Source organism: Myotis lucifugus, unplaced genomic scaffold (assembly GCF_000147115.1).
Source record: "Myotis lucifugus unplaced genomic scaffold, Myoluc2.0 scaffold_4, whole genome shotgun sequence".
Lineage (NCBI taxonomy): Eukaryota > Metazoa > Chordata > Mammalia > Chiroptera > Vespertilionidae > Myotis > Myotis lucifugus.
Genome location: NW_005871052.1, coordinates 16,219,239 through 16,242,159, shown reverse-complemented (window position 1 = coordinate 16,242,159; position 22,921 = coordinate 16,219,239). Strand labels below are relative to the sequence as shown.

General features: G+C 42.4%; 1 protein-coding gene across 3 annotated transcripts in view; it reads left to right on the top strand.

Annotated features, from left to right (window-relative positions):
- The first annotated feature begins 7,605 nt into the window (after positions 1-7,605).
- The window catches only part of YIPF6 (Yip1 domain family member 6), a 50,164-nt gene continuing 34,848 nt past the window's right edge, over positions 7,606-22,921 (top strand). The window contains exon 1 of one of the 3 annotated variants that reach the window (XM_023764637.1): positions 7,606-7,920. In XM_023764637.1, coding sequence (XP_023620405.1) covers positions 7,864-7,920 — 57 coding nt within the window. In that variant the 5' untranslated portion in view covers positions 7,606-7,863. Of the gene's footprint in view, positions 7,955-22,921 lie in introns of all 3 variants that reach the window. The other 2 variants (XM_006082928.3, XM_006082932.3) reach the window with 2 other exon arrangements.

The window sequence follows — 22,921 nt, the reverse complement described above, 5'->3', positions numbered from 1 at the left end:
ACTGGAAACGTGATTCATCGGACCACATGACTTTTTTCCAATGCTCGACTGTCCAATCCTTGTGTTCCTGTGTGAATTGGAGACGTTTTATCTTGGTAACTGCAGACAGCAAAGGTGTTTAAACAGGCCTTCGGCTTCCATATCCCATACGATGCAGTGCACGGCTAATTTGCCTACAAACGTCAGGTGGTCATAAAAATCTGGCCACTCAGTGTATATATGATAGCTTGTTTTAAAATTTTAGCCATGAAACAACTACAATAATATTAGCAAAATTCATTAATCTATAATAATAAAAGCGTAATATGCTAATTAGACTGGACAACCTTCCGGATGAAGCTGGGGCTGCGAGGGAAGCTTGGGTCCTGGGTGCCTGCTGGCAGCCAGAGGGAATCCCGGGTTCCAGATGCCAGAAGGAAGCCGGTGGAAGGAAAGCCTACTCTTGCACGAATTTCGTGCATCAGGCCTCTAGTTTATAAATAAGTTAGAATAAGTTTATCTGCTCAGATGGTGAACTAAGGCTTTTTATTATTTGTGGAGGAGACTTAAGATTTGCATTTGTCCCTGACAAATAAGGGAACTGGGAAGATTTTAAGGAAACTGGATTAGATTATTGGTGATGAAGCCTTTCTAGCAGTTTGTACTTTTTTACAAATAGATTTTTTAGAGAGAGAGAAACATGAATATGTTGTTCCACCCATTCATTCATTCATGGGTTGATTCTTGTATGTGCCATGACCAGGGATCAAACCCTCAACCTTGGAATATGGCAAAGACACTCCAACCAACTGAGCGATCCGGCCAGGGCTGTAGTTTTTTTAAAGACCTCTTTTTCTCCTTCATTTTCTGTGGGTTCAGGTTTTCCTGGTTGAGTTCATTGTTCAGTCTCAGGAAATTGTGGGATGTTACCTCCTGAGGTGTTTACATTTTAAAGACATGGTAAAATTTATAACTTCAAGGGAGAGAGGAAATGTGAAAGGGTTTTTTTTCCCCCTTCTAGGAGTTTAAGGTAATTGCTGTTTCAAATTTCCTTCCTTTAGGTACAAAATCGCCAGTCGGCCTGGAGGTCAAATCCCTCTAGTATTAACTACAACAATCAAGGCTTAACTACAACAAGACTGTGCACAAAGACCACTAGGGGGTGCACCAAGAAAGCGTAAAAAATGCGGAGACAAAGAAACAGGACAAAACTATCAAGGGAGGATATTGAGTTCAGAACCACACTTTTAAGGTCTCTCAAGAACTGTCTAGAAGCCACCGATAAACTTATTGAGATCTACAGGAAATCTAATGAGACCCTCGATACTGTGATAAAGAACCAACTAGAAATTAAGCATACACGGACTGAAATAAAGAATATTATACAGACTCCCAACAGCAGACCAGAGGAGCGCAAGAATCAAGTAAAAGATTTGAAATGCGAAGAAGCAAAAAACACCCAACCGGAAAAGCAAAATGAAAAAAGAACCCAAAAATATGAAGATAGTGTAAGGAGCCTCTGGGACAGCTTCAAACGTACCAACATCAGAATTATAGGGGTGCCAGAAGATGAGAGAGAGCAAGATATTGAAAACCTATTTGAAGAAATCATGACAGAAAACTTCCCCCACCTGGTGAAAGAAATAGACTTACAGGTCCAGGAAGCGCAGAGAACCCCAAACAAAAGGAATCCAAAGAGGACCACACCAAGACACATCATAATTAAAATGCCAAGAGCAAAAGACAAAGAGAGAATCTTAAAAGCAGCAAGAGAAAGAAAGTCAGTTACCTATAAGGGAGTACCCATACGACTGTCAGCTGATTTCTGAACAGAAACTTTGCAAGCCAGAAGGGAGTGGCAAGAAATATTCAAAGTGATGAATGCCAAGAACCTACAACCAAGATTACTTTATCCAGCAAAGCTATCATTCAGAATTGAAGGTCAGATAAAGAGCTTCACAGATAAGGAAAAGCTAAAGGAGTTCATCACCACCAAACCAGTATTATATGAAATGCTGAAAGGTATCCTTTAAGAAGAGAAAGAAGAAGAAAAAGGTAAAGATACAAATTATGAACAACAAATATGCATCTATCAACAAATGAATCTAAGAATCAAGTGAATAAATAATCTGAGGAACAGAATGAACTGTTGATTATAATAGAATCAGGGACATAGAAAGGGAATGGACTGACTATTCTTGGGGGGGGGGAAGGGGTGTGGGAGATGCGGAAAGAGACTGGACAAAAATCGTGCACCTATGGATGAAGACAGTGGGTGGGGAGTGAGGGCGGAGAGTGGTGTGGGAGCTGGAAGGAGGGGAGTTATGGGGGGAAAAAAGAGGAACAAATGTAATAATCTGAACAATAAAGATTTAATTAAATATATAAAAAAAGGTACAAAGTAATTGTACTTCTAATGTCCTGAATTTTATACTATCTGCAAATGTCTGAAGGTACATAGTAAGGGGTCTGAGTGGACTTTGATTTTTGTTTTAATGTCTGTCCTTTCATTTTATTAAGGGAGTCTTAATGGCTAGCCATTATCTCTCTATATATAAAGAGCCAGGGTCCCTAACCAGCAAAGGCTCGACCTAACACCGGAAGTCAGTGCTGGGTTGCCATGGTGACCCAGCACTGACTGCAGCCAGTGCTGGTGCAGCGACCCAGCACTGATTGCCAAGGGGGCTGTGGATCAGGCCTGGAGATAGGCCTGCAGAGAGAGAGGCAGGGTCTGATCTGCAGCCTCTGTGGCAGCAGTTGATCAGCTGTTGCCTCTCTCTTTCTCTCTGGGCTTCCCCAGCAGTCGCCTCTGTTTCTCTCAGGGCCTCCGGGGGGGGGGGGGGGGGGGGGGCTGCTAATAAGCCCCGCCTCTTTGATCAAGCCCAGAGATAGGCCCGGAGACGCTGACTGGCATAGAAACAGACCAATCAGAACCTAATCTGGGTGAAGTGCCAGGAGCCAATGGCTGCCTAGGAGGCAGAGCTTTTGACGCTGATTGACATCGAAACCAGTCAATCAGAACCTAATCTGGGTGCACTGCAAAGGCAGAACCTAAGGTGGGGGCTGAGGAGGGGTTTTAAGGGCAACAGCTGGTTTGGTGTAAGGTGTAAGAAAGGGTTCAATTTTTTAATGACTACTTTGGCAGGCTATCAGTCCAGATAGAGGAATTATGTGTTTTTGTCTGCCAAGAGCATCTCATCCTGCTGAAAAAGGCTCCCCCCGCCCCATTTAAGCAATCCTATCCTATATAATCTAGCTATACTAATAAAGGTGTAATATGCTAATTAGACCAGATTGACCAGCCATCTTCTGGACCTCCGACTTCCTTCTGGACAAAGCCATGGTGGTGGGGGCCAAGGCAGAGGCCATTAGGGGCAATCAGGCCAGCAGGGGAGGGCAGTTGGGAGCAACCAGGCCAGCAGGGAAGGGCAGTTGGGGGGCGAGATCAGGCCGGCAGGGGAGGACTGTTGGGGGCAAGATCAGGCTGGCAGGGGAGGGCAGTTAGGGGCGAGATCAGGATGGCAGGAGAAGACAGTTTGGGGCAACCAGGGTGGTGGGGGAGGGCAGTTGGTGGCAATCAGGCCAGCAGGGGAGCAGTTAGACATCAATCAGGCTGGCAGGGGAGTGGTTAGGGGGTGATCAGGCTGGCAGGCAGGTGAGTGGTTGGGAGCCAGCAGTCCCGGATTGTGAGAGGGATGCCTGACTGCTGATTTAGGCCCGATGCCACAGGGGTTCCAGATTGGAGAGGGTGCAGGCTGGGCTGAGGGACATCCCCCCCCCCCAGTGCACGAATTTCGTGCACTGGGCCTCTAGTATCAATATAAGAGCTCACTAAATTTCTTTTCTTAATTTAGAAGTTTCTCCAATTAATCTCAATAGTGATTTAAGTCAATAGCCTTTTATGACTTAACCAAAGCACAAGATCTGGAAAATTTACTCTTAGAGTTAACCGAAGAAAGATAGGGGTCCTGTCTTTTTATTTTTTAAAACAGCAGTTCTGAAACACAGTAAATCATGTATTTTACCCCCTTTGAACAGAATTGAGTTTTAGATTTTCTAAACTTATTCAGCTGGCCACCAGGTGCATATGCATCTTCTAGCTGGTAGAGAAAAGTAGACATATGAAAACAATGACCATCTCTGGGAGGAAAAAAATCAATAGAAACAAGAATACTAAAACCAAGTTTTTACCAAAGTTCCTATGTCCAAGGAACTAGTTCCACAAATATTTTTCTCCTGCTAATCTAAATTTAGAAAGGAGAAAAAATTTTAAATCATTTGCTTTTTTTTAAAATGAGGAGACTCACAGATAGACAGGTTTTAGGAGGCTGACAAGGTAAGATAAAAAAAAAAAAAAGCAGCTTACCTGCTTGCTAGCTCTATTGTCAGACACCCAGGACCTCTTAGCTGCAGCTGTCTCAGGATAAACATCCAAGAGTGATGTTCTCCTAGCTGGCCTGCCAAAACCACTGGGCAGGCAGAGTATTCCTCCCCGCCCCAAGCCTTCCTTAGTTCTTTTTTAAAATATATTTTATTGATTTCTTACAGAGAGGAAGGGCGAGGGATAGAGAGTTAGAAACATCAATGAGAGAGAAACATCGATCAGCTGCCTCCTGCGCACTCCCTATTGGGTATGTGCCTGCAACCAAGGTAAATGCCCTTGACCAGAATGGAACCTGGGACCCTTGAGTCCCCAGGCCAATGCTCTATCCATTGAGCAAAACCAGTTAGGGCCCTTCTTTAGTTCTTATGGCTGGATTAGTAATAAAATAAAATAGACACAAGATTAACAGGAGAAAAAAAAAACTTAATACCTAAAGAATCATAATACAATGCTCAGATCATAAAATGAGGCCCAAAGAAATGATAGACCAGGCACCTTTTTATACTTTTTAGATAAAAAGACAATAACTTTGTGAGAAATGGATAGGACAAAGAAAATTAGTGCTCACTGGAAAGGAATCTAAGCAGGGTTTAGGTATTTATTAATGAGAAATTTAAACAAAGTAAATTAGAAAAGAGGAAATAAGAGTTAATTATACAGACTTTTTGGCTCTGAGTGAGCTCTAGCAATAGGGGTGTCTTCTAGGTGCAGGAAGGACACCTTTCACAGGGGAGATTTATTTCCTTCATTCAAGGATACAAGGGAGGGTCACTGGCTGTTGGTCAACTAACTTTAATTCAAAGTAATCAATATGCCACTGTGGGATATTTTGGGCCAGCCAGTCTTGGGCCTCAACATATCCTTTTCTTCCTATTTTATTAATGTATTTATTTTCAGGAATGGAGTTGAATTTTCAGTATGGAAATGATGTTTTTTTTTTCTTTGACCTGTTGAAATGATCAGTTATCATCACTGTACATCCAGCTTTTGAACAAACTTTATATTTCTGGGAAAAACTCTACTTCATTATGGGGTATTATTATTTTGTCAGATTTGATTTGTTAACAGTTTAAGATGTTTGTAATTACATTAATAAGTGAGACTGATATATAGTTCTAATTTTTAATACTGTGTTTGTCAGGTTTGATACCATCTTTATACCGGGTCCCTAGACTTATAAATTTTCCCTTTTCCTCTCTCTGTAAAAATTTATACAGGGTAGGGATTATCTGTTTTTGAAGACTTGAATAAATGGCCTGTGAAACTATCCAGCCCTTTGGGAATGGGAGGGGAGGATAGATCTTTGGCAATTAAAAAAATATGTTCTTATTGATTTTAGAGAGGAAAGGGAGAGGGATAGATAGAAACATCAATGAGATAACATCAATCAGCTGCCTCTTGTGTACCTCCTACTGGGGATCAAGCCAGAAACCCAGGCATGTGCCCTGACTGGGAATCAAACCAGTGACCTCTTGGTTCAGGGGTCCACCCCTATATATTCCCTTCCCTATGGATAGCACACCATACAAACTGTTCTGTACATTGCTTTTATATATTTCAAATTTTTTCTTCAAAAATTGTCTTCATTAAATTCCCTACATCCTTTTTGAATGAATTTTGATTATTTTTCTAGGAAACTGCTTGTTTTGTCAATATTTTCCAGTTGTTTACATGGAGTTGTACATTATATTATCATATAATTTAGAACTAGTAAAGTTCTCTATACATATTGGCCTAAATGGTAATCCCAATTCCATCACTTACAATGTTTCTAAGTAATTCTGGGTAAATCATGAGAGTCTTGCTATACTATAAACATTCATAGCCTAACAGAGGGTAGTAACTGTAAGTGTATTGAAGAATACTGAGTTAGTCTGGCAATTCTGTGACATATATTTGCAACTGCAAACATAAAATAATTCCTGTTTTGGCAGCTCAGCCCTATGCCACCTCCTTCCTTCACAACCTTCCATCCAGAGTTCTTTCTTCATAGCATATTATCTCACACCCAAACTGTACCCTATTAGTTAAAGGAGGAAAAGTGGCATTTTTAGTCTGAAACAATGCCTGTGTAACCTGTATACGGACTACCTCAACTATTGTTTTATGGCCTGTTCTTTTCTTCACTCAGCATCAAGGCCATCTAGAAAAGAGTGGCAAAGAGGCCAAGGGATGAGGTTAGGTGGCAGAAGTTGGGGCTTTCAGCTAGGGAGAGATAACTAATTTTAGAGGTTGGCAAGGAAATGGAAGAGGTTATCAATGGCTCCAAGGAAGTAGGAAGGGACTTGGTAATCGATAAGTGGTGAAAATCAGGAAGGGTGTGGGGGTGGCATTCAGGGCCAGGATGTTGTGGTAGGGGTAGAATGGGTATAGGAGGCTGACTCTGGGACATTGTACATAATATTCTATTGTAATTTAAAAAGGGATCATATCTACTGGTCTAAACTTTAATATCACTGCCATCAATATTGGCACAAGTACTGAAAATTTCTTGGTTGGAAGGAGAATTATAATATTTGAACAAAACAAAACATTTCCATTAGTTTAAGAACTTCATCCTAAACCACTTTCCAGATTCTTTCTCCATAAATTTACTACTTGGGGGTTTCCCTGCATTGCCTATCCAAAAATATAAAGTACTTTATTTCACACCCACCTCCTACCCTGTTTTTTTTTAAGAGCTGAAAACTGGTATTCACATCCCCAAAAGGCAGTACACTGAATGTACTGCCACATTTTAGCCTGGCGTTGAGGTGAATTGGAGTCAGAAACATTAGAAAAACCTGTGATGAGGTTGGGACATGCAGGGTTTTAAAAAGTTATTCTTACAATAATCACCCTCTTTTAGGCCTTGAACATATTAAGTACTTGCCCCAAATCGCTTAGCAACTTTAGAAGTTGTAGTGGGGTTAAGTTTTTGGCCAATGTCTATAGAGAAGTTCCCCCCATCTCCTTAAAGTGGGTGAGGGAGAAAAGTAATCTTGGAGGTCGGTGTGGAGCCAGAATACAAGTTTATAAAATTCGAGGATGTGGGAGGAGCGGGATAAGAAGCGCAGGGAATTGGCAGGGCAGGGACAACAGCAACGCGAGCAGTAGGTTAGGGAGGGCTTGGTCCCTTAGTTCAGGAGGCAGGAAACGCCGTTTTTTTGGCGGCTGGGCGGGGCAGGCTTGATCGGTGAGGTGCTGCGCTGAGGGGACGGCGCTGAGCCTACTCCTGAGAGCGGTGGCCGGGTCGTGTGCCGGGGGAGGGAACGCAGCCCAGGTCCCGAGACCCAGGGAGCGATCTGAGAATCGGGCTTGAGTGTGGAAGGGTTAACCTGTCTGGCGGGCCCCGTGGCCCCGAAGAAGCGAAGGAGGAGTCAGGAACCTCTCCCCAACACCCGGTGCCAGGCCCTTTCAGTGACGCGGCTGTCGCGCGACGACGCGCTGACGAGCTGCGGCTTCCACGTCTTAGGTTCCGCAAAGGCCTGTGGGAGCGACCCGGGAGCAGGAGGGCAAAGATGGCGGAGGCGGCAGAGTCTCCTGGAGAGCCGGGTACAACATCGCCCAGGCCCCTGGTGAGCTGGGGATCTGCGACCGAAGGGACCGAGGGTGAGGCAGAGTGTCCGTTAACGAAGTCGGGTGACGGGCTCGTGGCCTGAGAGAGCCGGAACCCCTTTCTCCCCGCAGGCCCTTCCAGTACCCGTTGCCAGCCCCAACACTGCACCTGTTCTTGGGCTAACCGCTTCGCCCCCTGCCCGCCTTGTTCTTTCCAAGTCTTCTTGTGAAACTCCCATTCACGTCCCCTTCCCATACTCTCAAGGCTTGTCCTTGACACCTACATTGTGTTAAATGCGGAGCTTTAGCTGATTTCTTAAGTATCTTTGCTTCTGCCGTCTCCTAATTTTATCAAGACCTGCCACTAGTCCGTGTTAGAGTAGCAGCATTCTAGGGTTAATGAGAGATTGCAGCGTGGTGACTTGGTTATTGATTTGTTCGGTGACCCAAACAGTCTTGGTTTAATTCCTGCCCTCCCTGTCGCAGCTCCGTGCAGTCCTGTTTATGACGCTCTTTCGCTCCTGGGGATGTTTGAACAGGGGACAGTATTTTTATCGCACCTACAAGCCCAAAGCCGGGACAGGTATTTAATAACACAGCGTTTGGAGTTAAACTTACTGGACTGGAATCACCCACCCTGCTGCTTGTGTGAATTTTGGCTAGTCATTTCATAGGGAGCATTTCTTCATCTGTAAAGTGGAGATAAAAAATATGTACCTCAAATAATTTTTAGGAAGATGAAATGACATAATTTATGTAAAGTGTCTAATACAGTCACTGCCATGAACTGAGAAGTGTAATTAAGTCAACATTCTGCCCTTTGGTCCCTTATCCTAAATAGGGTTCAGTTATCTCTCAAACAATGTTTAGTTACACAGCAGTTGCTCAATAAATGGTACATCCCAATACCTCTGTTTTAAATTGGCAACATAGTAGAGGACTGCACTGGGAGTCAGGTGAAATTCATTCTAGTCCTGCTTACTAGCTTTATTTGTTCATCTCTTCATTCATTCAACAGATATTTATTGAATATCTACTATGTTCCAGACACTCGTAGACACTGGGAATACAGCAATCAAAGAGAGTGAGTAGGTCCAAGTTCTTATGGAACATTTGTGACCTCGAGGAAATCACTCTGAACTCATTTCCTCATTTGGAAAATGAGGATAGTAACTCATTGTACAATTAGAATACTAAATGAACTAATATACACATATTGCCTGGGGTGACATAGTTACAGGTGTCTAGCTGTTTTTAGTTCCTTTCTTTAATTTAAACTACAATTAATTGTGGTTTTGGTTACTCATTACTCAGTATCCAATTCACTTGAACATATTAGGCCTAGAACATATTCAGTAATGTTTATTCAACTCCTACAGTGCACTGTGCTAGTTGCAAATGGCCTTCTCTTTTGGTGCTTATATTCTCATTTGTAGGGATAAGATAAATGTACGATATTAAAATAAGGCAGAAAATATTAACAAAATTTAAAAGAAGATACTATCATGTCTAGTTGGGGTGATGAAGCAAGCTACAAGATGAAGTTACATTTGAGTGGGCCTCAAAGGATGGATAAGATTTGAAATTCCATAATAGTTACCAGTGATTGAGTACCCGCTACATGCCAAGATTGTGCTAAACATCCTCTGCATATTTTCTAAACTTCACAGCAACCATTTCAATTAGATGGTTTTTAAAAACTGTGTTTTACTTGCAGATGAGATGGGACTCAGAGAGGTTTGACAATTTTCCTAGGGTCTCACCAGCAGTTAGTGGTCAGGCCTGAAATTTGAACCTAGGTGCTTCTGAAGCCCAGGTGATTTCCAGTAGTACTACACATACTCTTATTGCAAAGGTTGGAAAGAACTAATGTACTTCTAGAAAAACAGAAAGATCACTTTGGCTGAAGCACAGGCAAGTATTAGGAGGCAAGCCCTAAAAGATAAGGCTACTGAATTAGAGAGGCAGTATGGAACAGTGGTTAGGAATGTGAGCTCTGGGGTCAAATTGCCTAGGTGTGATTCTAAGATCAGTCATTTAACTAGCTGTGGGATATTGGGGAAATTTCCAACCCCTCCATGCCTCAGTTTCCCATCTGTAAAATGGAGATACAGTAATACTTAGGTAATAGGGTTTTAGGTGAATTAAATGAGTTAACACATGTAAAACACTTGGTCGAGTGCTTGGCACATAATAAGCATGCAGTAAGTATTATTTCTTATTGACTACTAAGGTGGGAGGTTTAATAGGCAGTGAGAAGCCGTTGGAAGCTTTTGAGGAGGAAACGGTTTAAAATCATGAATTTGACAACATAATAGAGGAAGAGTTACCATGGGGAATTTCTGGAATCTAGGAGACCAGCAGAACTGTTGCAGAATCCTTGAGGATTTTCAGTGCTTGGGAGGGAGTGTCTTAGATCAGTTGTGCAAACTTTAGTGTGCATAGCAATCATCTGGGGAATCATGTTAAATTGTGGATTCTGATTCAGTAGGTCCAGGATGAGGCCTGAGATTCTGCATTTCTAAAAGCTCCCAGGTGATGGTGCTGCTGCTGCTGCTGCTCCTGCTCCCAATAACATTTTGAAAAGCAAGACAGTGTGCATATGGGAGGATAGGAGGAGGAGGACCCTAAAAGTTGATTAATTCACTTCTATACATGTTTAGTTTGAGATATTGGCAGGCTATCCAGTAAATATCCAGCAGACAGTTGGTCTCTAAAACCTGAACTTCAGGACTAAGAAGAGCTCTGGGCTAGAGATGTTAATTTATGAGTCATCTGAATAGAGTTGGAAAGACAGAATCTTGGTTAATGCCTATCTCTTGCCTGTATATTTAGGGAGCAGGAAAAAGAGCTATAATAATTGCTGTAGCTTGGGGTCTGTAAGGAAGCTGGTCCCAGGTGAAGGGGCTGACTAGAGACCATGCCACTGACCATCCCCTCCCCAATTCTTGGAATCGGGCCTCTTGGACTGAGCTGGTTCCTGCTTGATGCTGCCCCCATCCCCATCCTTGTTGATTCCTTTCTCTCTCCAGGATTTTAGTCCTTAGTACAGCGGTTCTCAACCTGTGGGTCGTGACCCCTTTGGCGGTCGAACGACCCTTTCACAGGGGTCGCCTAAGACCATCCTGCATATCAGATATTTACATTACGATTCATAACAGTAGCAACATTACAGTTATGAAGTAGCAACGAAAATAATTTTATGGTTGGGTCACAACATGAGGAACTGTATTTAAATGGCCAGAAGGTTGAGAACCACTGCCTTAGTATAATCCATTTGCTCCCAGCCACTTTCTAAAAGCTTCAGTCCCTGCCTTTACTATATGTTTTTGGCCCTGCCTCTACCTGCTATCCTTACTGGCCCAAGCCAGACTGCAAAGTGATCATGTGTGTTTCTGTGCATGCATGCACATACTGTGCATGAGCCTGCCTGCATAGGGGTAAGGGGGGTAAGGGGAAGGACATGGGGTCCAAGCCACCTTTCATTCCCACTGAAGGGAGATCAAGGAGTAGGATCCACTGAGGGCCTGCAAATCCTGTTTGTCTTACCTGGGTCTGGACAACCATAAATCCTGGCTCAGCTCAATGAACAATGTCACTGATTCTCTTGGGAAGAGTTATTGAGGAAGGGTTGGGGTGGAGGATAAGGTGAGAATCACATTGCACTTTAGTGACTGAAGTGACTTCTGAAACCAGTAGTCACAAGACTGTCCTCACTTTAGACACCAGCCACAGCTTCAGAGGTTCCCAGGACCATCCTCACTTCTGACCTACTGGCTGTAAATTCAGGGTTCCCTTGATCCCCTCAAGCTCCATAATTCACTGGAATGACTCACAGAACTCAGGAAAGCACTATATTTAAAATTACAGATTTATTTTAGTGAAAGGATACAGTTCAACCAGCAAAAGAGAGAGATGCATAGGGTGAGGTCTCGGAGGGCCCTTAACACAAAGCTTTCTTGTCTTCTCCCTGGGAAGTCAGGTCCCTGTTATCCTGCTGATATATCAAAGTGCAGAATATTGCCCACCACGGAAGCTCACCAATGTATCTAGAGTTTTTATTAGGGTTTCATTATGTAGGCATGATTGACTGGATTATTGGCTCCTCCCTTCACCAGGGACAAAGCCCCAACCCTCTAAACCTGTGTTTGGTCTTTCTGGATTGGTTAGTCCCCATACTGAGTCATCTTATTAGCATAAACCATCTAGGGGCCTACCATGAATAACAAAAATACTATCATTTTGGAAATTCCAAGGGTTTAGAGCAGGGGTGGGCAAACTTTTTGACTCGAGGGCCACAATGGGTTCTTAAACTGGACCAGAGGGCCGGAACAAAAGCATGGATGGAGTGTTTGTGTGAACTAATATAAATTCAAAGTAAACATCATTACATAAAAGGGTACAGTCTTTTTTTTTTTTTTTTTTAGTTTTATTCATTTCAAACGGGCCGTAGTTTGCCCACGGCTGGTTTAGAGGCTACCTCCCAGGAACAGGACACAAAGGCTAGCCAACTTTTTTATTATACAACAGTGACAAAACTGGAAATGACTCCCTGGGAATCTCAAACTTGAGCTAACTTTTATCTATCTCCTGTTGTGATTCTGTTGAGTGCTTTACATGTATTAATACATTTCTTTCTCACAACAACCCTGTGATGATGGCATCATTATTTTAGTTTTTTAAAAAATAGATTTTATTGATTTTTTTACAGAGAGGAAGGGAGAGGGATAGAGAGTTAGAAACATCAATGAGAGAGAAACATCGATCAGCTGCCTCCTGCACACCTACTGGGGATGTGCCCACAACCAAGACACATGCCCTTGACCGAAATCCAACCTGGGACCTTTCAGTCCGCAGGCCAGCGCTCTATCCACTGAGCCAAACCAGTTAGGGCCGTGGTCGGCAAACTGTGGCTCGTGAGCCACATGCGGCTTTTTGGCCACTTGAGTGTGGCTCTTCCACAAAATACCACGTGCGGGCGCACGTACAGTGCGATTGAAACTTTGTGGCCCATGCGCAGAAGTCAGTTTTCAGCCTTGGCGAGTCTGTTTTGAAGAAGTACTGTTGATATTTGGCTCTGTTGACTAATGAGTTTGCCGACCACTGGGTTAGGGCATTATTTCAGTTTTATAAATGAAGAAATTGAGGTACAGAGAGGTTAAGGAATCTCAGTGTCACACAGATAGTAAATGGTGGAGCTGGGATTTGAACCCAGACTTTCTGGCTCCAGGAGCCTGCACTCTTAAGCAAAACTCTCCAAATACAATAACATACAGTATTTTGAACATTGATAATGTGTTAGATGTTATGCAGGTGTTATATAATTCTTATAGCAGTGTTTCCAGGTGAGGGAAGAGCCCTGTTTCTCTTCAAAGACCATTCCTTATGCACTGCCCTGCCCTGCCTCCCTAGCATTAGCAGGCATCAAGAAAACTCAAAACAAGCAATTCTGGAACTTGAAAAGGTAGTATAGTAGTGAAGAGAGAATATGGGTTCAAAAAGGGGGTGGTTTACCATTAAGGGTTGCAGAATATTCAAAGAGGGTGAAACTAAGAAAGGATCCTTTATTTCATGTTTATGAGGTCACTATTAGAGAACAGTGTCATTATAGTTGTGGAAAAGCCAGTGGCAGATTACAAAGGATTAAGTGAGTGAGAGAATGAAGAGCAGTTTGGGGAGAGGAAGGAGAGTACATTGAAGGAGTGGCAGAAATAAGGAAGTGATATGTTATTAAACTTTATTACTGAAGCTTTAATATAATTAAAATATAATGAACCCCTGTACCTATCAACATTCAGCTATTGTTTTAAAAAATGTTTATTGATTTTTAGAGAGGAAGGGAGAAGGAGAGATAGAAACATCAATGATGAGAGAATCATTAATTGGTGCCTCCTGCACACCCCCTACTGGGGATCAAGCCCGAAACCTGGGCATGTGCCCTGACCCTGAATTGAATCTTGACTTCCTAGTTCATAGGTCTACACTCAATCCCTGAGTCACACAGGTGGGGCAACATTCACTATTTTTATTTCATCTATCTCCCCGTCATATTTTTTTCTGTAGTACTGTTTTAAGATTTTTATTTTGAACTAATTTTGGACATGCAGAAAAGTTGCAGAAATGTAAGAGTTTTTATTTAGCTCGTACCAGCTTCCTCTAATGTTAACTTTGTGTATAACCACAGAACAATATCAAAACCAAGAAATTAATATTGGTACAACACTATTAGCTCCAGAACTTACTCAAATTTTAAAGTTTTTCTAGTAATGTCCTTTTTTTTGGTTCCAGGATCTTACCCAGGATTCACAATGCTTTTAGTTTTTTTTTCTTTTTTTCTGTAGTTTCCTTCAATCTGTAATGGTTCTTCAATCTTTCATGATCATTTCTTTTTTTTTTTAATTGTCTAAAGTTTTACATATGTGTCCTTTTTCCCCGATTGACCCCCGCCCCCAGCTATTCCCAATCTGGGCAAGCCCAACCGACCCAGTTTCTGTGTCCATTGGTTATGCTAATATGCATGCATACAAGTCCTTTGGTTGCTCCCTAACCGCCCGCACCTCCCCTGCCATTTGACTCTGGACCTATTTTTGTTCATCAAATTATGTTGATCATTATATCCCACATATGAGTGAGATCATGTAATATTTATCTTTCTCTGACTGGCTTATTTCACTTAGCATAATGCTCTCCAGTTCCATCCATGCTGTTGCAAATAGTAAGAATTCCTTCTTTTTTACCACCGAGTAGTATTCCGTTGTGTAGATGTACCACTGTTTTTTAATCCACTCATCTGCTGATGGGCACTTAGGCTGTTTCCAAATCTTAGCTATGGTGAATTGTGCTGCTATGAACATAGGGGTGCATATATCCTTTCTGATTGGTGTTGCTAGCTTCTTGGGATATATTCCTAGAAGTGGGGTCACTGGGTCAAATGGGAGTTCCATATTTAGTTTTTTGAGGAAACTCCATACTGTTCTTCACAGTGGCTGTACCAGTCTGCATTCCCACCAGCAGTGCAAGAGGGTTCCTTTTTCTCCACATCCTCGCCAGTACTTGTCGTTTGTTGGTTTGTTGATGATGGCCATTCTGACAGGTGTGAGATGGTACCTCATTGTTGTTTTGATTTGCATCTCTCAGATGATTAGTGACTTTGAGCATGTTTTCATATGTCTCTCAGCCTTCTTTATGTCTCTTACGTAAAGTGTCTACTTTAGGTCCTTTGCCCATTTTTGATTGGATCATTTATCTTCCTTTTGTTAAGTTGTATGAGTTCTCTGTAAATTTTGGAGATTAAACCCTTATCTGAAATAGCATTGGCAAATATGTTCTCCCAAGCAGTGGGCTTTCTTGTTGTTTTGTTGATGGTTTCTTTTTCTGTGCAGAAGCTTTTTATTTTGATGTAGTCCCATTTGTTTATTTTCTCCTTAGTCTCCATTGCCCTAGGAGCTGTGTCTGTAAAGATATTGCTATGACGTATGTCTGATATTTTGCTGCCTAAGGAGTCTTATAGAATTTTTATGGTTTCCCATCTTACATTTAAGTCCTTTATCCATTTTGAGTTTAATTTTGTGCATGGTATAAGTTAGTGATCTAGTTTCATTTTTTTGCATGTATCTGACCAAATTTTTCCAGCACTATTTATTGAAGAGACTGTCTTGACTTCAGTGTATACCCTTGCCTCCTTTGTCAAATGCTAATTGAACATAATGGTTTGGGTCGATTTCTGGGTTCTCTGTTCTGTTCCATTGGTCTATATGTCTGCTCTTGTGCCAGTATCAGGCAGTTTTGAGAATCGTGGGTTGGTAATATAGCTTGATATCTGGTATTGAGATCCCTCCTACTTTGTTTTTCTTTCTCAGGATTGCTGTGGCTATTCAGGGTCTTTTTTTTTTTTTAATTCCAGATGAACTTTTGGAGAGTTCATTCTAGGTCTGTGAAATATGCTGTTGGTATTTTAATGGGGAATGCATTGAATCTATAGATTGCTTTGGGTAGTATGGGCATTTTAATGATGTTGATTCTACTAATCCATGAACATGGTTTGTTCTTCCATCTGTTTATGTCTTCCTCTATCTCTTTTTTCAGTGTCCTGTAGTTGTCCAAGTACAGGGCTTTTACGTCCTTAGTTAAGTTTACTCCTAGGTATCTTAATATTTTTGGTACGATGGTAAATGGGATTGTTTTTTTAGTCTCTCTTTCTGTAACTTCACTATTGGTGGATAGAAATGCCATAGATTTATTGGCTTTAATTTTGTATCATGCTACATTGCCAAATTCATTTATTAGGTCTAATTATTTTTTCGATGGAGTCTTTGGGGTTTTCTATGTACAGTATCATGTCATCTGCGAATTATGACAGTTTTATGCCTTCTTTTCCGATTTGGATACCTTTTTATTTCTTCTTCTTGTCTAATTGCTATGGCTAGCACTTCCAGAACTATGTAAACAGGAGTGGTGAAAGTGGGCATCTGTCTCTCATTTCTGTTCTTAGGTGAAATGGTTTTAGTTTTTGCCCATTGAGTATGATGTTGGCTGTAGGTTTGTCATATAAGGCTTTTATTATGTTGAGGTATGATCCCTCTATTCCTATTTTGCTGAGGGTTTTTATCAAGAAAGGGTGTTGGATTTTGTCAAATGCTTTTTCTGCATCAATTGATATGACTATGTGATTTTTTTTATTAAATATTTTTTTTATGGATTAAGATATTACATATGTGTCCTTATACCCACTTTCCCCCTCCCCTCCTCCCCCCGCTCATGCCCTCCCCCCCCCCCCCCCCGTTGTCCGTGTCCATTGGTTAGACCTATATACTTGCATGTAAGTCCTTTGGTTGATCTTTCCCTCTTACCCCCACCCTCCCCTACCTTCCCTCCAAGGCCCGACAGTCCAATCAATGCCTCTCTGTCTCTGGATCAGTCCTTGTTCATCAGGTTATGATGTTCATTATATTCCACAAATGAGTGAGATCATGTGGTATTTATCCTTCTCTGCCTGGCTTATTTCACTTAGCATAATGCTCTCTAGTTCCATCCATGCTGTGGCAAATGGTAAGAGTTCCTTTTTCTTCTTTCTCTTCTTAAAGAATACCTTTCAGCATTTCATATAATGCTGGTTTGGTGGTGATGAACTCCTTTAGCTTTTTCTTATCTGTGAAGCTCTTTATCTGACCTTCAATTCTGAATGATAGCTTTGCTGGATAAAGTAATCTTGGTTGTAGGTTCTTGCTATTCATCACTTTGAATATTTCTTGCCACTCTCTTCTGGCCTGCATGGTTTCTGTTGAAAAATCAGCTGACAGTCGTATGGGTACTCCCTTGTAGGTAACTGACTTTTTTTCTCTTGCTGCTTTTAAGATTCTCTCTTTGTCTTTTGCTCTTGGCATTTTAATTATGATGTGTCTTGGTGTGGTCCTCTTTGGATTCCTTTTGTTTGGGGTTCTCTGTGCTTCCTGGACTTGTAAGTCTATTTCTTTCACCAGGTAGGGGAAGTTTTCTGTCATGATTTCTTCAAATAGGTTTTCAATATCTTGCCCTCTCTCTTCTTCTGGTACCCCTATAATTCTGATGTTGGTACGCTTGAAGTTGTCCCAGAGGCTCCTTACACTATCTTCGTATTTTTGGATTCTTTTTTCATGTTGCTTTTCCGGTTGGGTGTTTTTTGCTTCTTCGTATTTCAAATCTTTGACTTGATTCTTGCACTCCTCTGGTTTGCTGTTGGGAGTCTGTATAATATTCTTTATTTCAGTCAGTGTATGCTTAATTTCTAGTTGGTCCTTTTTAATATCCTTGAGGGTCTCACTAGATTTCTTGAGGATCTCACTAAATTTATCGGCGGTTTCTAGAAAATTCTTGAAAAACCTTATAACTGTGGTTTTGAACTCTATATCCAGTAGTTTGCTTTCCTCCATTTCTGTCATTTGTGACCTGTTTCTTTGTCTCTGCATTTTTTATGCTTCCCTGGGTTGATAGAGTGGCTTTTTGTGCTAGGTGTCCTATAGGGCCCAGTGGCTCAGCTTACCCAATTACCTGAGGTGGACACTCTTGGTGCACCCCTTTGTGGGCTTTGTGCACAGTCTTGTTGTAGTTAAGCCTTGATTGTTGTTGGTATCACTGGGAGGAATTGACCTCCAGGCCAATTGGCTGTGAGAATCAGCTGTGTCTACAGTGGGAGAACTTCTGTGCTGGAGACACCCTTCTGGGGCAAGACTTGCTTCAGTGGGGCTTTGGTGCTCACTGAGTCTGCCCCCTGAGCGTGTCCCTTATGGATCTGAGGAGTTGTAATCTGGATGGTCCCACTCTGACCACTGGGTACACTGGCTCTTGGATCTAAGGAGGTGCTAATTAAGCCTCTTCCTGAGGTTACCCAGCAGGAGCTACGAAGAGATATGCAGATTCTCCTTCCTTTTTTTGGGGTTTGGGGGTGCCCAGATGAGGCCCAGCTGTGAAGCAATGCAAGCTGCTGTGGGGCCTTGGGCCTTCTCTTGGAAGTTCTGGGTCTGTCTGGCCCAGCTGCAATTTGTTAGGTAATTTTCAGGTTGCAAAGGACCCAGGCATTCATATGCAAAAGCCTTTGCAGCAGCCTGGATGGGGCGGGGTCTCGGAATCAACAGGGCGGAGCAAGCAGCTATGGCTGATTCTCAGCCCTGCCCTAAGGGGCCGTGCGTCTCAGTGTCCCGGTAATTGCTGCAAGCACCTCTGAGAGAACGCCGCCCTCGAGTTCCTAGTTCTGCCTGCTTCCAGACCGTCCAGTTTCTCCCTGTATGAGCCCTGGGACCCCAGAGATTTCCCGGATCCGGAGTTCAGAGCAGTTAGGAGCTTGTGACTCCCTCCCGATTCAAAAAGACAGCCGCGTCCTCAGGTGCCAGCCAGCCCCTTTCCCGCGCGCCGGAGCCTCCGTACCTCTGCACTTTACTTTCCTAGCTCCTCTGAGTCTGTGTGCTCTTCTCTTTCCTTCTAGTTGTAGAATTTCCACTCAGCCAGCCTTCCTGTGGTTCTGGATGATGACCGTTCTGTCTTTTAGTTGTATTTTTGACGTTGTTGTCGGAGGCAGCAATTTCTGGTGTTTACCTATGCCGCCGTCTTGGTTTCTCCGACTATGTGATTTTTATCTCTCAGTTTGTTTATGTGATGTATCACATTTATTGATTTGTGGATTTGTACCATCCTTGCATCCCCTAGATAAATCCTACTTGTTCATAATGTATGATCTTTTTGATGTAATGCTGGATCTGATTTGCTAGAATTTTGTTGAGGCTTTTGTCTTCTATGTTCATGAGGGATATTGGCCTCTAGTTCTCTTTCATTGTGTTGTCTTTATCTGGTTTTGGTATTAGGGTAATGCTGGCTTCATAGAATGAGCTTGGAAATGTTCCTTCCTCTTGAATTTTTTGGAAAAGTCTGGGGAGGATAGGTTTTAGTTCTTCCTTGAATGTTTGGTAAAACTCTCCTGTTAAGCCATCTGGCCCCAGGCTTTTGATTGCTGGAAGCTTTTTGATTACTGTTTCAATTTCTGCCATAGTCATCAGCCTATTGAGATTTTTAGATTCTTCCTGATTGAGTTTTGCAAGGTTATATTTTTCTAGGAATATGTCCATTACTCCAGGTTGTCTAGTTTGTTGGAATAGAATTGTTCATAGTATTTTTTAAGAATCCTTTGTATTTCTGTGGGGTCTGTTGTTATTTTGCCTCTTTCATTTCTGATTTTGTTTATTTGGGTCCTCTCTCTTTGCTTCTTGGTGAGCCTAGCTAGAGGTCCATCGATCTTGTTTATCCTTTCAAAGAACCAGCTCTTGGTTTCATTGATCTTTTGTATTGTAGTTTTGGTCTCTATGTCATTTATTTCTGCTCTGATCTTTATTATCTCCTTCCTTCTGCTCTGGGATTTTCTTGTTGCTCTCTTACTAATTCTTTAAGTTGTAGAGTTAGATGATTTACTACCATTTTTTCTTGTTTTTTTACTACCATTTTTTCTTTTTTGTTGAGGGACTGTGGGACTGCAACCGAGGTAGCAGGTCCCTTGCGGGGGTGGCTGTAGAGTCCTGGATGTTATCTGAGAGCACCCTGGGTGGAGGTGTGACTGGGCTCCCAGTCACAGCAGCTCTCCCCTTCAAAAAGGCGAGGCCTCTGACAAAGAGCCAGCCGCTCCAGGACTGTTTGCAATAGTAGCAGAGGCTTTCTAGTTAGGCAAGCCTGGTTAGCCTGCCCCCAAAGGTCCTGTAGGATCTAACTGTACCTCAGTCACACACACACACACACATACACCCCAACGACCACACACTCCTCTTTTGCTCCCTCACCCATTCACGCTCTCTTCCTCACTGCCACCTTCTTCCTGCCTCTGTAGTTAGGTCTGGAGTGTAATTATCCCATTCGTGGATGGAGTCTCCTCTCCAGGTGTTGGTTATGTGGGTTGCTCTCTCGCACAGCTGTTCTCAACCTGTGGGTCGCAACCCCTTGGGCGGTCGAACGACCCTTTCACAGGGGTCGCCTAAGACCATCCTGTATATCAGATATTTACATTACGATTCATAACAGTAGCAACATTACAGTTATGAAGTAGCAACGAAAATAATTTTATGGTTGGGACACAACATGAGGAACTGTATTTAAAGGGCCAGAAGGTTGAGAACCACTGCTCTAGCACATTGGCGAAACAGGATAAAATTCACCTCGACAAGACACAACACAATGGGAATAAAACATGAAAGTACTCATGATACCAGTAACCCCAATATAAGTGACCACTAGAGAAAAGAGAATTAGGGGAGAGAAAAGAGAGCACAAATGATATCGAAGAGAAAAAAAAATTGTATGAGAGAAAAGAAAAAGAAGAAAAAGGAAAAAAAAGAATATATATATATATATATATATATATATATATATATATATAATATATATATATATTTGGAGAAAACACCAGAGAACAAACAGGTAAACCATAATATACAAACACTAAATTCCCAGTAAAGAGGGTGGGGGCAGAATTTTATATACAGAAAGTAAGGTTAAGAATTGGATGAATATGGGGAGGACCTTAATTAAGTATAGAGGAAGTGGAAAGAGTATGAGTGGATAAGAGGAAATAGAGAAAATAATAATAATAATAAATTTTTAAAAATTGATTTAAAAATAGAATAAAATAAAATAAATTAGAATGATAGAAAAATAATGTGAAAAGAAATATAAATTAAAGAAACAAATGATAAAAGGAAAATAAAGGAAAAAAAGAGATAACAAAATAATAATAATATATAATAAAAATAAAAAAGTGAAGTGTCATTCTTTTGGCTGGTTTAAGATCCAACTCTTCTGTACAGTCTGTGGTTTCTCAGTTTCCTGTTGCTGGGACTGAAGGCCTCTCTTTAGGCCAGTCCCTGTGGACTCTCAGGGACTATTCAGATTTTTTTCTTTATCCTTTGTACCACTCAGGGCATAGTCTGGGTGTGGCTGTATTGGTTGCCTGGAAACTGCAGGAAGGGGCTATCTCTTCAGGAGAAAATGGTTACCTAGGTCCCGCATGTCAGGTATGACTCAGCGCCAGACTTGAGGCCACCTCTCCCGGGCCTTCTCCTCACCCCAGCCTCTCCCCAGACTCCACAAGTCTGCACCTCCTCCTTCACTTCAACTATGGGTGAATGTCTGTATCCGAAAGGTCCTATGTTTCAGCGAAGAAAAGCAAAGACCACAAAGAGGGGGAAGAGCTGCGCTTCTGCAAGCCTCTCTCCTCCCGGCACCGTGTGGTCTGGGCAGCCGTCCTGAATGCCCCCTCTGGGATCAGTCTGTTGTGACTGTGGACCCAGATCTAGAATCCTCTTCCACCCGTAGTCCTGCGGACCTCCTTTCCACTGTCAGACACTGTGCCTGATCCAAGGGATGTGGCCTCAGAGCAGTGCGGTTTCCCTCTGACCATCTGGGCTTGGAGGTCTCGAAGTTCTCCCCAGCCCAGATCCCTGATTTTACCATTCTCCAGGTGTCCTCTGCCCTTCCTGGCTGCAAATTGTCTCACTAGCTGTGACTACTTCACCAATTTGGGGTGGATGTTATTCTATTTAGTTGCTCGTTCTATCTGCTCTGGGACAAGCCTCGGCACATGTCCATCTATTGCACCGCCATTTTGTCTCCCCCTGGACAAACTTTTTAGGCACCCGCGGCCAGGGAGGCTGGAGTCTCAGTGTTTTGGGGTTCGCAGCTGAGGCAGCTGGTCCCTGGGCGTTGTGGTTTTAGGGTCCTGGGAGGTATCTGAGATCTCCCTGGTTGAAGATAAGGCTGGGTTTACAATCACATCAGCTCTCCTCTTCAAGATGGCGTGTTCTCTGCGGCAGGGCCAGCTGCTCTGGGAGAGATTTCAGCAGTAGTAGAGGCTACCCGGCCAGGGGAGCAGTTCCACCAGTCCCCAACAGTCCTGTGGAAAATAATTGTCCCTCACTCACAAATACAGACACTCCCCGCACTTCCACACTCCTTTCGCTCTCACTCACATACTATCTTGCAGCGTGCTGTCCCGTCGGCCACCATCTCGGATTCCCCTCATGATCATTTCTGAATGTTTTAAAACAAATCCCAGACTTATCACTTCACCGGGAAATACTTTAGTATGTTTCTCTAACAGGTAGGGACTCTTCTTCTTTCTTCTTTCTTCTTTCTTCTTTCTTCTTTCTTCTTTCTTCTTTCTTCTTTCTTCTTTCTTCTTTCTTCTTCCTTCTTCCTTCTTCCTTCTTCCTTCTTCTTCTTCTTCTTCTTCTTCTTCTTCTTCTTCTTTCTTCTTTCTTCTTTCTTCTTTCTTCTTTCTTCTTTCTTCTTTCTTCTTTCTTATTGCTTCTTTCTTCATCTATCATGTTCTTTCTTCTTCTTTCTGCTGCTATATTCTACTGCTTCTTCTAATACTTCTTCGAGGATCTTTCTGATTTCATGGAAATACTAACTAAATTGAAATGCTACTTGAACATAAAGAAGCAAACGAGACCTAGGAGGAAGGGCTGATGTGGCATACTACGGCAAAAAAGTAGAGAGGAAAAAAGAGAA